The 17,380-nt window shown below is 42.7% G+C and overlaps 1 protein-coding gene across 11 annotated transcripts in view; it reads left to right on the top strand.

The window, feature by feature from the left end:
- Positions 1-17,380, top strand: part of PBX3 (PBX homeobox 3) — a 234,997-nt gene that overhangs the window by 211,065 nt on the left and 6,552 nt on the right. For 10 of the 11 annotated variants that reach the window (XM_081896537.1, XM_081896542.1, XM_081896540.1 and 7 more), the window contains 3 exons: positions 6,994-7,159; positions 11,144-11,256; positions 12,883-12,972. In XM_081896537.1, coding sequence (XP_081752663.1) covers positions 6,994-7,159; positions 11,144-11,256; positions 12,883-12,972 — 369 coding nt within the window. The remainder of the gene's footprint in view (positions 1-6,993; positions 7,160-11,143; positions 11,257-12,882; positions 12,973-17,380) is intronic. The other variant, XM_081896543.1, reaches the window with a different exon arrangement.

Raw genomic sequence — 17,380 nt, 5'->3', positions numbered from 1 at the left:
ACCAGTGATCTACTGCAGACATCCAGTGATGTACCTGTTTGGACATACCTGGTTTATGGCAATGATGAGGAACCTATGGCCCTTCCGGATGTTGTTTGACTCCCAACTCTCATCAGCCCCAGCAAGCATGGCCAGTGGTCAAGAATGGCCGGAGTTGTAGTGCAGCAACATTTGGAGAGCCACAGATTCCCCATCCCAGGTGTATGAGGTAATGAAGGGTGTGCCCTAGGAATTTGTTCCAGAAATCTCTGTTTAACAAAATGAAAATGTTGACAGATTCCAAGTAGGAAAATTAGGAAAGCTGTTAGTATTATAATACCTTTATATAAATCCATGGGGCTATCACATTTAGAACACGTTGTACTGTTCTGGTTGCCTTGCCTCAAAAAAGGATACTATGGAGCTAGGAAAGAGCATCCAGAATGATGAAGGGATTTGAGCTCTTTCCCTAAAAGGAAAGTCTTAAGTATTTGGGGCTTTTTATCTTAGAAAAAGAGACTGGGCTAGAGGATCTAATAGAGGTTTATAAAATTATGCACTGTGGACAGGGAGAAGCTTTTCTTATTTCATAATGCTAGAAGTAGGAATTATCCAGTGAAATGGCTGAGCAGGAGATCCAGGATGGACAGAGCTGTTAATTAATTGATGGAATTCGCTACCACAAGATGTGGTGACAGCCACTAGCTTAGACAGCTCTAAAAGAGGATTAGTCAAATTCACTGAGGATAGACCTATAAATAGCTACTAGTTCCAGTGACTGTATGGAATTTCCAGATTCAGAGGCAGTATGCACTCAGTAACAGATGCTTATGGGGTGGCAACAGCAGGGCTAAGAGGCTAATTTTCTTCAAGCCCCACCTATGGACTTCCTGAGGCACCTGGATGGCCACTGTGAGAAGCATGATGCTGGACTCTTCTTATGTGCATATGCTTCTTCATGAGGAAGCTGATGTGGATGCTATTCCCTGACCACAAATTTTAAGAATGCTACCCTAAAGTTCTTGAGGGTGCATGATACAGCCTCCTTGCCAAAACTAAACAGATAGCTGTCTAGTCAGTGCCTTGATAAGAGAAATGCAGGCTATAATGTAATATACAAACATTTTGCATGCTGCTGAACAAATTTAAGAACACTATAGTTTGCCTTGGCCTCCCCAACTGGTTGCTTAACAGTACTCCATAAACAACGTTTCCACTGTTGAGTTCCTTTTTCCACAATACCTTGTAATGTTTGATTACTCTTACTCTGATATTAAGCCCACAGCAGCTGTAGCGAATATGAATGGGAAAATGAATCATGATTGTAATCAGCTGCAGGACCACATTCTCCAGCATGAGAATGCCTAAACGTTGGCAACCCTTATCAGAGTCCAATTGGTTCTCTCCTTTCCACCAGGTTTCAGTTACTGCACTATATTAATGTTATCCTCTACGACCAAGCACTCCAATTCACCTGTCTTGGCCTGGAGGATTCTGGCATTAGCATGTAAACACTTAGATACAGCGTCTGTCTCCAGGAATCTTTGGCACTTTTGTTTTGGCCTGGGGTGCTTTGGCCTCTATAAATTGCTATCATGGACACCCGAACTGGTTCTGTGCCTACCCCACTGAAATTTTCATTATTATTTTTTCATCCTTATCCCACAGGGGACACTTGTTTTGAATTGGATCTGACCACTGCAATCAGTTTAAAAGCTGTTCTCTTACCTTTTTTATTTTAAGCACCAAAAATCTGGTCCCATCCTGATTCAAGTGGAGTCTATCTCTTTTGTACATACCAGGCTTGTCCCAAAATGTTCCCCTGTGCCAAAACAATCCAAACCCCTCTTTCTGACACCATTGCCTCATCCACATATTCAGACTACAAACTTGTCTCTGCCTAGCTGGCCATATGCGTTTAGTGCCAGCTAGATAGCATATAGCCAAGCTTCCCAGAAGTCTTTCTGCTTACTCCAAAGGTCTTCATAAATCCCATTTTCAGAGAGTGATGTCTTCCCAGATTGGCACAAGCAGCACCTTAGTCAAGAGAGACTGCAGCATCTCTTGATTAGATTTGGATTTCTTTATTGACTTCTGCAGAAACGGTCAAGATAATAACCCAATATGGGTTAAGCTTGCATTACGTTATTTATTTTTTTGCCAAAAAAGTCACTTTTGACTCTTTTGCTTGTGACTGCAATTTTGCTACTCTTCCTAATATTCTAATTTGAATTGTCTTATGTTCCTGAGTTAGCATCTGGTCTTAAAAATGTTCCTTGAGGACAAAACACAGGGAAAGGGAAGGACCTATTGCATTCTCCCCAGATGGATATACCTGAAACTGGTGGGATGTATAGTGGAGTAGGAGAGCTGAAAAGAATGCCAATATATTTCACATCTGGCAATGTGCCCCTTTGGTGCCCCTTTGGTATCAGATGGTGCATGGGTAAAGGTAAAGGTACCCCTGACCATTAGGCCCAGTCGCAACGACTCTAGGGTTGCGGCACTCATCTCACTCTATAGGCCGAGGGAGCCAGCATTTGTCTGCAGACAGCTTCTGGGTCATGTGGCCAGAATGACTAAGCCACTTATGGCGAACCAGAGCAGCACATGGAAACGCCATTTACCTTCCCACTGGAGTGGTACTTGCACTTGACGTGCTTTTGAACTGCTAGGTGGACAGGACTGGGACCGAACAATGGGAGCTCACCCTGTCGCGGGGATTCGAACTGCCGATCTTCTGATCAGCAAGCCCTAGGCTCTGTGATTTAGACCACAGTGCCACCCACGTCCCTTGGTACATGGGTAGACGAGCCTAAAACACCCAGGGCCCAAATTTTCATGGCCCTCTAGCAGCTATAGTGGCTCATTTACCACTTTGTGTTATCTCTAGAAGTGTATACTCAATTCTGATCAAACTAAGCCTCCTAAATGCATTGGTTGCCCAATGTGATTTTTTTCTAGCTCTCCTACCCCGCTAATATGCCTTCCTTTAGTGAGAGAATAGCAGATTCAAGGAGAGATGTTAGACCCTGAATTTCCCCAGTCATAAGATTAGGCCATATACAGTGTGCTCTGTAGCTGATACAGAGTGCCTAGAAGTTTCAGGAAAAATTTGGAACCATAGGAACCAATAATGGGGGCACCTGTGGCGCTCCAGATACTCCTGGACTGTCGCTAGCAAAATCCCTGAACCTTGCTGGCCTTGCTGGCAAGAGCTACTGGGAGTCTTATAACCTCTGGAGGGCCACAGGTTCCCCACCCCTGCTGTAAACAGTGTGTTCTAGACTAGAACATACCCAATGCATCAATGGTAGCAGTTGGCCTTCAGTCCCTTTCTCACATAAATGGGCTCTAAAGCAGATGGAAGCACCCAGAGAAAGGCCTCTGATTACTCTTGGCATCCAGAGAAGCTCATATAGGAGCTGGTTTAAATGTCCACTGTATCTGTATGCTTGAGGGATGAGATTAGCCTCTGTGCATCTGTCTTACTTGTCAGTGGCAAACCATCTCAGAGTAAATGGGGAAACTCCAGATGCCTACTATTGCTACAAAGGATTCATCCAGATGTTTCCAGAAGGAAGCATGATGCTTAGCAGGTATAGAAAGTTTTCTGTCTCCTCCCCTCTCCCCATGATTCTAGCAGGTAGAAAGGTCAGTTGGGGCTTCAAGGCAGCTGTGAGGAATGTGGGGGGGGGGAGAGAAATAGGGGTGAAGGATAGCCTGGGGTTAACTGTGGCTTTGTTGGCTGCCAACCCTTTCTGCATTCCAGATAGTGGGCAGAGCTTGTGACTGTTCCATAAGCATGTTTCATGAAAGACCAAGAAGGCAAAGATTTCTTGGCTTCAGAAATCACTTTCTGCTTTCCTGGAATTTAGCTCCAGGAAAATGGGTTGGGTTGCATGAAATAAGAAAGTGAAGTAATAAATTGAAAAATTCTGTGTACAATTTTTGATGGGAGTGGATGGGTGGGGGACTAGCTTTGGCTTGGGTATTCATTTGGATGTGGAATGCGGGTTAAACATAACGTATGATCCACTGCTCCTTTCATTGCTTCCAATTAAACCTTGCTTGTTAGTTTAACCTCTAGGTAATCCCATCAAACAACGGATGTCAAGGCAACACTGCCCACAGTGGCTTTGGATGAGTGGCCATTAATTTTAATTGCCTTGATATTAAAGATTAAGAAGTAGTGGGACTAGCAGGGTGGAAACGATCCGACAAATCCACTCGCTGAGCCTTCCCCAGGCTGCAGGGATATTAAAATTTTACTGTGAGAATTAAACAAGCCTTTATTAGTGATGGCTGTTGTTTGATTGGTCCAGAGGTATGCATAAACACCAGATTCTTATATATCCGCGGACAATATGGTTGACGTATAGAGATTCTGCAATTATGAAACTGTTAATAAAGCCATAATTGGATTGTCCACAGTAATTATTTGCTGGCTTTCATTAATGTATTATTGCTTCCTGACTGACAAGGTAATATTAAGTGCAATATATACAATACAGCCGTGTGTCGTCCTGGGAATGCAGCATGTAAAAAGATGCACCTTCACTTATTGCATTTAAAGCTTGGGGGCCTTTCATTAATTTATGTTAAAGCAAATGCCAGCATTATGGAACCAAGAAAGAATTCTCTTTTTCCCCCACACAGTGAAAATGCCTAATCCTAGCTGTAGAGTTGAGCAGTGTTTTTAACAACCAACTCTGACCAGTTAAAAGGTTAGCATTACAAAGCCCAACATTATTTGAGCAGGGTGGGGTACAAGGACAGATTGCTAACCCTTCAAAGTATAATGTACCATAAGCAGCACATGTTGTGTCCGTACTTTACATTGAAGGCTATAAAATGTCCAGCTAATGATTGCCTATACCAAAAGATGTGAGAGCTCTAGACAAATAGGTTAATTGTTTGGTTTTACCAAGCTCCACCCCGCGACAAGACTCTGGAAATCTGCCTTATACCGGAGCAGGCTTCTTGCCGTTCTGTTCTGAAGGGCAATGGTTTTCCATGATTTCTGGCAGAGAAAGGATCTTCCCTATCCTTTTTGCTGGGGATGCCAGGGATTGAACCTGGGACCCCTTGCCAGCAAAGAATGTGCTCTTCCTATTGAGTGGTGGAGCCTTCCCCACTGGGAAGTTAAAAGGGAGGGGAAGGTAACAGACTGTGTTTAGGCTAGCAGAGTTCCCCACCCTGCCCCAGAATATTCATTGCTATAGGGCAACCATAAATGCCTCCATACCATCAGCAATCCACATCTTCACTTCAGACCTATTTGCACAGCTAGCAACCAGCACCTACCTTGCTTACAAGGCCCAGAAGAAAGAGGCCAAGAATGAATATGGGAATACCAAGGGGCAGAAACAAGTATCTTCTTAGCTGCAGCCTGTCTTTATAACAGTCATGGACATTTATGAGTAAATTATTATTACATTATTCATCAGGCTGTGCTAGCAGGAGCTAATGGGAGATGTAGTCCAAAATATTCGGAGTGCACCATTAGTGAAGACTGTATTGTTACAATCTCTAAATTTCAGCTGTTGTAGATATGCTTGATAAATACTTTGTTTCTGTTATATTGGTGCCCTGGTGTGGACATAAGAGAATGCAGCCTTGTCTGCCAGTGAGAGAGGGAGTTCTTCATAGTTATTTACTACAGTTATTAATTATGAACATTCCCCTAATGGCCAAGATCAGAAAATAGTTTCTGCATGCCATTTTCCCAGCGGCTTTGTTTCAGCTGCTCCGGCCATGACCTTTGGGCGGGTTAATAGGTAGAGCCTTAGAAGCTGGCTTGGCAACAACAAAGCCATCTTCAAAGGGAGATAACAAAGCAACATTTCATACATTATTGATTTATTTGAGCCCCCCCTCATTGTTGCAATGGACTGAGCTCACTTCTGTTTGCCAACCTGCCAAGGTTGTTCCAGCCCAAATAACAAATAACAATTGCATGTTTCTCCTTAAAATCCCCTCTTCATTTCCCTCTGTTCTACTTTTATATTTCTCTGTCTCTCCCCCTCCCCTCTCTCTAACTCCACCTAATAATGGTTTCTTTTTGACAGTGGTTTTGCTTTGAATGCCTGGTAAGGTCCAAAGGCAACTTCTATCATGGAAGTGTTAACAATGTTTAACAACAAAATAAGGGCAGCCAGTGCTTCTTATACTTGCTGGCTCCGTAAGAGGGTAACAATTTATGGAATTGTGGAAGGGAGTCATCTTCTTGTTACCCCACCCCACCACAGAAAGCTAGAATGATGAGTATAAGGCCTGGCCTCAAGTTTGACCAGTGGTGAAGGAAACACTTTCTGTAGATTAACATTTGGGCTTCTGAACACAATTGGCAGACAAGAACTGGGTACTCTGATGCAGTCCTCAAATTACCAAGGGGAGGTGGGTCCTCTGTCTTTATAAGGCTACAAGGACCATGACTTGGCTAAAATTGAAGGAGCAATAGGGTGGGGCTTGTGGGTTTTATCAAGCTCAAATCCTTTCTTTTAAAAATTACAGCAATACTTGAAGGCTTGATAATGATTCTTGGAGGGTTCTGGTTTGGTGACAGACCCGCATGGTGACTTTTTGAGGTAGGAAATGTAGCAGCTTTACAGTTTGATAAATGAAAGCTATCACTGAATGCTGAACAGAAAGATGGTCTTCCACGTTTTTCAACTCCAGCACTAAAATGGAATTTAAAAAAACCCACAAAGTTAAGTACTAAGTGTGCCTGTACTTTAACATGCTTTCAGTTTAAATTTGCTTCCACCTTAAGTTTTAGTTGGTCTGAGTTACTGATTTTAAAACTGTATTGGACCCTTCAGCCCTAATTTATTGCATTCTGGATTTAAGTGGCCACTTTTATTAGAGTGAAGACTGAGGGTTTTGTTTTGGAAGCACGGGAACTGATGTCTTGAAGTGCCCCATTTGTTGCCATAAAACATCCTGGGAGATTTGGCTCCTCCCCCTCCGGTCTCTCTTTGATTTAAAAATGTACTCTCCTTTCTGTGGCAGGTATCCAACTGGTTTGGCAACAAGAGAATCAGGTACAAGAAGAACATAGGGAAATTTCAGGAAGAAGCCAACCTTTATGCAGCAAAAACAGCAGTGACAGCTGCGCATGCTGTGGCGGCAGCTGTCCAAAACAACCAGACAAATTCACCCACCACACCAAATTCTGGTATGTACCAGCCTCTTCTTCATGGCATGACCTGGTTCACATGTTAAAAGCAAAGCTGGAAGTGGGAGGTGGGTATTTCTCTCGAAGGAGCAGAAATTCTCTTTCATAGCTTATTGACTTCTTGGGGTGAGACTTTTTTCTCTTAAGCTGCACCCTGCATTGCCTTAGCATGCAGCCCTGGGAGTTCATTTAAATGAAAAGTTGGGTGAACTATCAGTTTCTTGACGCATTCCAGAACAGCAGACACACAGCTAAAGGTCTGGCAGGCTAGTTTAAATTATTATATTTTGGAAACTCAGGCCTTGTTTTGTAAAATTATGTAGCCAGTGAATTCACACTGAGCTGTTAGAATTCTTGTAAGCCTTCCATTGTTCCTTTGAAAAACCAGCATAGTTACAAAGACCCAAGGCAAGTACATACTTTAAAAGGGACTTGCTGAAGCACACCCTTTCCTTAAAGATTTGATGTGGAAAATTGGCCTTGCATAAGAGTTTTATTTCAAACACAGTGGGGTGGGGTAAGTGTTTGGAACACTTTTTCTTTCCTGTAGATGCTTCCTCGGTTTTATTTCAGGAAAACAATGGTTGGGCTATCTCATTTCACAGTGTTCTGTGAATAACAAATAACAGAATAGCAAATAAACAATTAATGGTCAGTGTTTTCCACCCACATTGTGTTTCTGAGCCCCCAAATTTGGTCTATCGTTGGTAGCCAACAGAAATGGGGGATAGCATTAGCTGAACTTACATTGTACCTCTGAAACAGTACAGAGTGAGGGATAATCTTCTGGTCCTTTTGACACCTTTAATCATGCAGCTGGTGAAGTCAGTGGGGGATTGTACCTGACCAAGCACTTAACTTCCAAAGGAACAGCCCTCTTCTCCACCTTAGCCAAACAGGATGGAGGGGATTGCCCATATGGTTGTTTGGGCTTCTTAGGCCCTCTTGAGTATCTCAGAAGCCCAAGTATCTGTGGGACAGTCTCTACCTCCTACCCTTCAGGGTTAAGGAGAAAGGCTGGGAGCAATCACACTTAGTGAGTAGTATTGTGGTGCCTTACTCTTCCATGATTGTTCTTTCTGAGTATCTTGTCTGCTGTTTTAGATGTTTCTCAGCAATGTGTAGCCATGGGAAGGCTGATCTCCTTTGTCCAAGGATGCAGTCACACTTTGCAAATGCCAAGAAGCAAGAGTTACACCCTAGAACCCCTTTCAATACTGAGAGGTTCCATTGTAGACCATCTAATATATACAGTTTTCCCCTGGGGGTAGCAAGCTTGAAAACTGCTCTCCTTGATAAAGTGTTAGGTCTAATCCAGACTTCCTCTTGGGCCGTGCTTTCCAGGCACAGGTCTGTGCTTTTCAGGTCCATCTACAAGCAGTTTTTGTTGTAGTTCCACTGCTTTCCTGGGTAAAACCTCCTGTTTACCACTGAATCAGTACGAATGGCAGTCCATGGAAAACCCAGTTACCATTTGTTCTGTTGCAGTGGTAACCAGTGGGTTTTCCCAGGCAAAGTGATGGGACAAAAAAAAATTGCTCAGAGACAGACATAGAAACCGTGGACCTGGGCCTGGAAAGCAAGTTGCATGGAAAGTCTGGATGAGTTCTAAGAGTAGTAAGAAAGAAGTGTGAGCAAATATTAGGTTGTCTGTTGTTGCGATTTCTTTCGTGAGGATTTCCTGGCAATGTGGTGCCATTGCATATAGTACTAACAAGAAAACAGTAGTCCAAAGAGACATCTCTTCTTCCTTTTGCACCAAAGCAAATGCTGCTCTGTTTTGATGCAGTGTAACCACAGAGGAGCCTCCTTAAAACTAGAAATAGCAAAGCTAAGTGACAAACTAAATAAGAGGTGGCTTCTTCTGATGAGAACAAATCAACTTAATTAGCAATTAGCAGCCATTTCCATCCTAAGGAGGCATTAAACCCCCATGCTCAGTATAAGACTTTTCTTGGGTATTTAGTGATGGCACCTAAAGGGAGCCACTGCCTAGGGGTTGGGGAGGGGCAGTGCATGTAGCTTCTAAGAACTTCTGCACAAAACAGCTCTTTTGCATTCAGAGCAAAACTGCACTATAAGACCTTAAGTCTGTTTCTCCACTGCCCTGGGAAATTGGCTCCCACTAACATTTCTTTGCTTATGGGAGCCTGAATTATAAAACAGCCAGATTAGTATTTATTAGGGCTGCTGCCTGCTAAAATCAATGTTAATCAGTTAACCTTATGAGTTTTAGTTGATCAACTATCAAATGAATTTGCATGTATTAGTATCCAGGTAAACACAATCACTTTTAGATGGCACCATAGCAGGAATCCTCTTAGAAGAGACATTCCCTTCTGTGTGAGAGAGAAAAGAGAGTGCTTTTAAGAGGCTCCTTTTAAAGTGATTCTTGCCATTTTCCAGTTTTTATAGCCATTTATATTTTTAAATTATTTTAAAACTCCTCCCTGACTCACAGGGGTCACTGATTCAGTGTAATCAGCTAAACATTGCTTCCCTAGTATTAACAGTTGTTATAATGAGAAACGTTACATGTAAACACATAGCAGCATGAAGAACCCAATTTCTAAAGCCCATCCTGGAATGAAGGTCCTACAGCCAAATCACACATGCAGGGATGTTGCTTGATTTATCCGCCTTTACTTACTGTCATTTGAGGATTCATAGGCAGTGTTGTGCTGATGGTGCTGCCAAAGTTCTGTCTGTAGTCGTAACATACTGGATGGCCCATTCTCACATGGGAAAGCCTTGCTTATTCCATGGAAGTCTGTGCCTTAAGGTAAAGTGATAAGCCTGCATGTATGAACCAGATCTTAGAATACTGGAAGATGTTGAGACAAGTTTGGTTTCAGAAAGCTCCTGGGAGAAGGACCTTCAGAGCTGTGTGGCAGCCATAATGCAGTACTTTCCCCCCCAAAAGTACCCATGTGGAAATGTCACACAGTGAGTGTTACTAAGGACTAGCTTGCTCCATTATGTTTGACCATACCCACTTGTGTTTAGCAGATCACATGAGTAGTCCAGTTGAGCAAACAGTAAACTTGGGAAGGGAAATCACTATGTGCTGTCGCAGCAACTAGTGAGAAAGATGGAAATCCTTATTTACAGGTGTACATAGCACTGCTTACACAAGGAAGTTGTTCACATGAACCATTAAATATGCAGGAAAACTGTCTTGGGCACTCTTGCGGTTGTATCCAGCTAGGTTTTGCTTAGGAAACCTGTTGAGATTTATACAGTGGTACCTCCAGTTGCAGTCAGGACTGCTTCTCCGCATGTGTGCACGGTGAAACCCGGTAAAATACTTCCAGGTTTGCCACGCGCGCATCCCAAAGTTTACGTACCACAGGGTTACAATCCTTGACCAATCAGAGACAACCATTGGAGACAACTCCCAGCCAATCAGATTTTCACAGAAAATTTCCACCCATTGTTTCCCTTGGTACTTCAGTACATAATGAATTAAATTCCCTATCTCATTCAGATTCCAAGCAATTGAGAAACTAAAGTATGTTTATATCTGAACAGAGCCTATAGGTGTAGCTCAAGAAAGGCACTATTATTTTAAGTAAAGAATGTAAAATCCTCAAGATATCTGAGTGCTTGAGTGTTTCTTTTTAAAGGACCATCAAGAACTTTAGATTTTAAGAGCTCTCTGACTTTCATAAATCTTGCCCCATTTTTTTTTTTTAATCTAAAGGGTCCAGAAATACTTGGGGTATATTATATGCTGCTTCATGAAATTCATTTGAGTCATTTGTGTTGATCTCTCTTAGTCTGTGGCCCTCTGATTTTATGGGGTGTCATTCTCTGCAAAGGATTTCCTTCTCCTCTCCTCTCCTCTCCTCTCCTCTCCTCTCCTCTCCTCTCCTCTCCTCTCTCATCCTCCTTATTCCCCTTGTCTTTTTGGAGGTCTTTTGGGGTAGACATATGATGTTTGCCACTCTCTTTTATTCAGCTACTTAACTCTTTCCTTTCCAGGTTCTTCAGGTTCTTTTAACCTCCCTAATTCTGGGGACATGTTCATGAACATGCAGAGTCTGAATGGGGATTCTTACCAGGGGTCCCAAGTCGGAGCCAATGTGCAATCACAGGTAGGAGAAAAACGCCCCTCCCCCGATTAAGGCCTCTTTAGCAGGGAATGGTTTGGGCTTTATTTTAAAAGAGGATAAAAATAAAAGGCAAACAAACAAAAACAATCCAACAACAATTTTCACCTTTTAATTGGGCCTTCCCACTTATTACAAAAATTGATCAATGTTGGCTCCTCACAGCACTGAATCTTGCCAATGAAAAGAGCTGGCTTCCTCCCTCTCCCCAATCTGAAACTTTTCAAGCTTTGTGAATGCAGTTCGGCTCTGGCTTGAGCTCATGGCGTTGGGTTGGGTGTGTTGTTTGGCTATCAACACTAAAGCTTTTATTTATTGTGACTTCTTTTTTTGCTTTGTTTATGGAATCTCCCTTTGTTACATATTTTAATTTCAAAAACTGATATAGCTGAGCTGTGTGTGTATGTGTGTGTGTGTTTAAATGCATTGTGTTCTCAGTTTTCATTCAAACAAGATTAACCTGTTCATCTAGGACCTCCAGATCTGTGTATTTTCTGCAATGGCGCATGACCAAAAGTCTGGCACTGTAAAAAATTTGGCTATGAAATCCCATGATATAATATCAGGTCTTTGTTAGTTTAAGGGATACTGTTTCAGTGCTCTGAATAGTGTCTGGTCCTCTAACTTGGCTAGCAGAAGTAGAAATGTGTGCCATATGAGTATATGCACATGAGCTTCAAAGACATAATTTATCTCGATTGCAGGACACCATTTGGATCCCCACCCCCTGTTTTTAGTGCAGTAGTGTCTAAACAAGGGGTGTTAGACAGGGTCAAATGTCCCCACGCAGTAGGCACCTAAGGGCAATATACGTTTTCCACAAAGAAATGGCCAGTTCGGGGAGAGGGGAGGTAGTATTTGGTGTCTAAAATGAATAACCTTGTTCATTTTGCAGTTCTCTTCCCCAAATCCCTTCATTGCCTGTAAATCACAGTTCCCCCTCTCTTGCTGGGTCTTAGCAACCCCCAGCTGTTATCCTGAAAAACCTTGTCATGTGCCAAAGCAACTTCCTCCTGCCATCTCACCAAACTGAACATTCTGCCTGCCCCCCTAGTTCTGTAAACCACCCTGAAGCAGTAAATACAGGCAAGTTGCAAATTCCCTGCTCCAGTACCCTGCACTTTACCCTCTTATACTGTCCATAATTCTCAGAACTGTGCTGCCAGTTTAAAGGAATCAGCAGTAGAGAGAGCAATGCCAAGACATGCAGTAGCAGCTCACCCTGAGCCAAGCCCCTTGCCCTATGAAGGGCATCAATTTTAGTCTTGAGGATGGCTCTGCAACTTGTTTTGGATATGGTAGGGACACAGGGCTTTCATTGCGGATCCCAAAGGAAATCTATGGTACACTACATATCCTCCTGAGTAAAGTTGTGCCTCCTTATGTGTGTTTTTTTAGCATGTGCGTTCAGTTATCATACAAGCATGTGCCACTTGCCCTAGATTGATAGGCTTGTCTTTCTGTGAAACTCTCTCTCTCACATCACCATCAACCCCCACCCCATTCTTTTCCATGTTAGAAATAATTTTGAATTTTAAGTGTTAGTGTGCTGGTAGATTTTTTTTTTTTTTAATGATGAGATTATTCTTGTTTGCTCATCTGCCCTTGCAGGTGGATACACTGCGTCATGTTATCAATCAGACGGGAGGATACAGTGATGGCTTGGGAGGAAATTCGCTGTACAGTCCACATAATTTAAATGTGAGTACCATTGGCAACAGTTGTTTGGAGAGCAGCATGCATGGTGTTGGGCAAATGGAGTCACTGATACATGTATTATTGCAGCATTTGTTAATGCTATTTTCCTATGCTGTGGACTTGAGCTTCATAGTGTGGGGCACACAAGGGCTCTCTAGGAGAGGAAGCTCCTTGTCCCAATGAGATGAAAAGTTCTTTCCAAGCCTCCTCTTGGTGATGCAAACAAGAATGCTACCCTGTGTAAGATGAAGCTAGGTAACAGAGAATTGATTGCATTCAACTATGTTTTATTAAGAGTAGACTCATTGAAACAAATGAACATTCATTGGGTTTATTACTTTCAAAAGGTTTACTTTGTTGGAAGCGCTATTTCTAGGGAAAGCAGCAGTGCCCAGCATCCATGAGCAGCTGCTGAGATCCAAACACCTGCCACTGCTCACCTTGGGTGCTGTTTGAATTTTCTACCTGCTAACTGTGGGAAAATTAAAATGGCAGATGGTTTTCCAGCTGTAGCTGCTGCCCCCAGTTAAGCCCAGAGCTGGGTGGGCAAACAACTGGCCAAGGCCACCAGCATGGATGGGGAAGTCACTCCAGGGCACTTTGCTAGGACCTCCCCCCACCCCACCCCCAACCTGGCTCTAGCTCTCATAACTTCCTCTTTTGACATGCTCTTCTCTGTGGTCATACATTTTATTTACAGGTTTGAAGCATTAGAGAAACCTACAGAACATGTATCCCATGTACCAAGAGCTTCACTGGTTGCCAGTCTGTATCTGGGACACAATTCAAAGTGCTGACTCTTACCTACAAACCTATGCTACTTGCATTTTCTGGAAGACAGTGTTCCCCCATTAAAGGTTTTAAGATCTTCAAGGGGCCATTTGTTATGTACAACCAACACCTGAACTTATAAGGCTGGGATACCTTGAGCGTTCATGCATGAGACTGTTAATCCCAGGGTTTGAGTACCATTCTGGGCACAAGATTCCTGCACTGCAGGGGGCTGGACTAGATGATCCTTGTGGTCCCTTCCAACTTTACAATTCTCTGGTTCTCTGTGTCTGTTCCTAACAGCCATGGTAGAAAGGCAGTATATAATAAAATAACTAATAAGCTATGGAGCTTCTTGCCGAGAGAGGCCCATCTAGGCACCCTTCTGATGACCTTCTGCTTGTTGTTGTTCTTCAAACACACCGCAGGCTTCATTAGTTGACTCAGCCACTGCAAACGTGCATTTGCTTCTACATATGTTTTCATGTACATGTTTTCGTTTTTACTTTTTATATTACTGTTTTTAGTCACCTTGAGTGCCATTTTGATAGAAAGCCAGAATACAAAGGTAACAAATAAATTAAACCTAGAGGGATGAATGTGTGTGCAGAGTAGTGTTTATCTGAGAAGATGTAAAAAATCAGCAGATGGAAATTTCAGTATGAATTTGGTAAGAGACGGTAAAACGTATAGGCCTATAGCCCATAGCCTGTAGCCATAGCGTTAAATATGTTTGTGGTGTTGCAAGTCAAAAAATATCAAGGGCACCCTGGCCTTCATATATCACAACTAACAAACTCACAAAGTGCTGCTGCTGCCAGATGAGACTTTTCCCTCTAAGGTGGTCTCATGCACTGTATGTCCCCTACCTCACCTCACCCAAATCAATAAGTAGGGAGTGGTCCATACCCCTAACAACTTTCTTATGGACTGACAATGTCTCTTCTGAGGGGTAGGGGTGTTAAAAGTCACTCTATTAGAAGCTTAAGTATTGGGGAAGGGCCGTCACCCAGTGGCAGAACAATTCCATGTAGGGCTAAGGAAGTTTTTCTGACTGAAAACCTGGAAAGCTGCTTGACAGACCAATGGACAACTCTGTGTAATGCAGCTTCCCGTGTCCCTATATCTCCTTTGTTTTCCAGGAGAGTGCCCATTCCTGAAGTGTGTACGGCTGTCATGTGATCTATCCCTTCCACCTTTGTAGAGTCTTTGGCAAAGACGTCAAAATGTGAATCAGGCACACAAGTAGAGATCCCGTGTGGGTGGTGTGCATCTGAGGTCCTTCCCTGCTTTCTTTTACCTGTAGAACAGCAGGCAAAATAAGATAATCAAATGGGAAACTAGGACAAGTTAGTGGGTTTGGCTTAATACACTCTGGGAAAAATTCCCATGGATCAACTTTTCTCACCCAAGGGGGTCAGCCTGCCCTTCAAATTGATGATAATGAATCCATTGTAGCATTTCCTAGAAGGCTATAATTTTCTTCATAAAAGTTATTTGTCCTTGTTATTCATTAACAGAAAGGATGTGTCTGTGGTTCAAGCTAAATCTAGGACATGGGTGGCACCATTGAGTCATGGTTATTAATTATTTATGTAGCAATTTTAATCTTGTATGATATAAAAAGTGCTGTTCAGTCAAGTCCATATTATACCATGTTTCAGTTAAAAAACCAAGGGCTGCTTACTAAAGATAGTTTCCATTCTGTATCATTTAATCTCTTTCTCTCTCTTTTTTTTCCTTTCTTTTTTTCTTCTTATTTCTCATGGAGTAAAAAGGTGGACTTCCTCACCTTGTCAGGGCATGATTTTGGATGAGGTGGGGGTTCTAATCCCCTTCCTGGACTGTGAGTACAGAACATGCAGTCTTTAACTTCGTTGACATCAAGGTGGAAAACTTGGGTCTGGGCTATACCTCTTCAGGTCGCAGGTAGGGGCTTGCATGGTTGATGTTCCCCTGTACATTCTCTGCACATAAAAAACTAGAAATCAGGGTGAGGTGCTATAGCCTAGCTTTCTCACTGACATTCTAGTTTTCTATGTAAAGCAAATACTTGAGGTATATAAATGAGCATTCTGTCATGTAAGCCCTTCCCACCAGTCTGAATTGGTGCAGCCCATTAAAGTGTAAGTTGATAATCTCAGCAGTTGCAGTTCTTGTGGACTATTGCGGGATGCAAGACTGTGACCTCCTGTATGTGACACAAAGTTGAGGAAGGATGAATTATTTGTCCAAGTCCATGGCAGGAATAGAGTTCTAAAGCCACATACAGGTCCCAAACCCTGTGCTCTGGGGATGCGGGGGAGGGTCTTATTCACTCCACAGTTTGGCGCAAACTTTCAAGCAATACTGGGAGTAGGGCATAGCTTTGTGGTTTAGTCCACAGCTCTATGAACCTTTCAAAGCATTGTTACAATCTGTAACTTGAGGCTCTACTAACAAGGTTGTCTATGAGTTCCTTTATATTTTTTCTTAACTGCAGCACCTCCACTGGGCTGGGTAAAAATGCCTTTTTAAATACGATAGGGAGCAGCCACACATCACTTCTTTTTTCAAGTTACATTTTCTACAGGTCAGTTTCATTTGTTGTGAGACATTTGTTGTTACATTAGGAGCCGCACATCACTTCTGATGTAATTGTACATACAAAGAAACATTGTATGGGGGTGGGCGAGGCTGCCCCATGTACCGCCCTAACTGTTTGCCTATAGAAAATTATACTGCATGCCACTGCCTGCAGCACTTACTTGGTGTGGTGGAGGTGCTGTGCTTCAAAGCTGCTCTTAGCTTGACCCTTTTAACTAAGAGAAAAAGCAAAACAAACAAAACACAGCCTATAAATCACTTAGTATGTAGAACCTGCCTATATAACGTCTTAAAATTTATTTAATCAGTTTTATCATCATTATTGATTACATTTATATAGCACTTCATCCAAAGATCACAGGTGGTTTGCAACATAAAATTTGCTTATCTGCATACAAAGTTTTAAAGATTTTATGGAATTATCCTAAAAAGTCTGCATGGGAATCAACAGAATGGACTATATGTCCCCATGCAGAGGCAGGATTGGATGGACTTGGTCAGATGCATTCAGCCCTACCAAGTTCATGGAGGTAGAATTCTAAAGCCAAGATTATTATATCCTTTGAGTCTTGAGAGGCAGATTGAAGTTCCCTTTTACCCTTTAGTGGTATGGATGCCGCTGCTGTGGATTTGGTCCCACATCACCCTGGGTATGTGCAATGGCTTCTTGCCTACGTGATTTCATCCTAACTCTCATGTTTGCTCACCATACAAGTGATCTCTGGCCTTCTGGGAAACCCTTCACTTGCATGACAAGTAAATTACATCAAAAACCAAGCACATGGTCAGAAGCCTTTAAGCATACATGCAGTGGTATGGGAGCAATTGTGTAGAACTCACAAAGGAGATCTTGGTCACATTCCCAAGGCAACCTGGAGAATGAACACAACAAGGGAACACACCACCGTAGGAAGAAGGAGCGTCTGCTCTACGGCTTTTGGTGGCTACTGGTGTTCATCCTGCCTGGAGGGTCTGTGTGGACATTTTGCACTGCTTTAGATTCCTTTTCCTTTAATGAGCACTTTCACGTTAATCTTTTCCATATGTGTGTGTG

Source organism: Podarcis melisellensis (genome assembly GCF_964234715.1).
Source record: "Podarcis melisellensis genome assembly, chromosome: Z".
Taxonomy (NCBI): Eukaryota; Metazoa; Chordata; class Lepidosauria; order Squamata; family Lacertidae; genus Podarcis; species Podarcis melisellensis.
The sequence above is the reverse complement of the archived record's forward strand: the minus strand, read 5'-3'. Positions and strand labels throughout refer to the sequence as shown.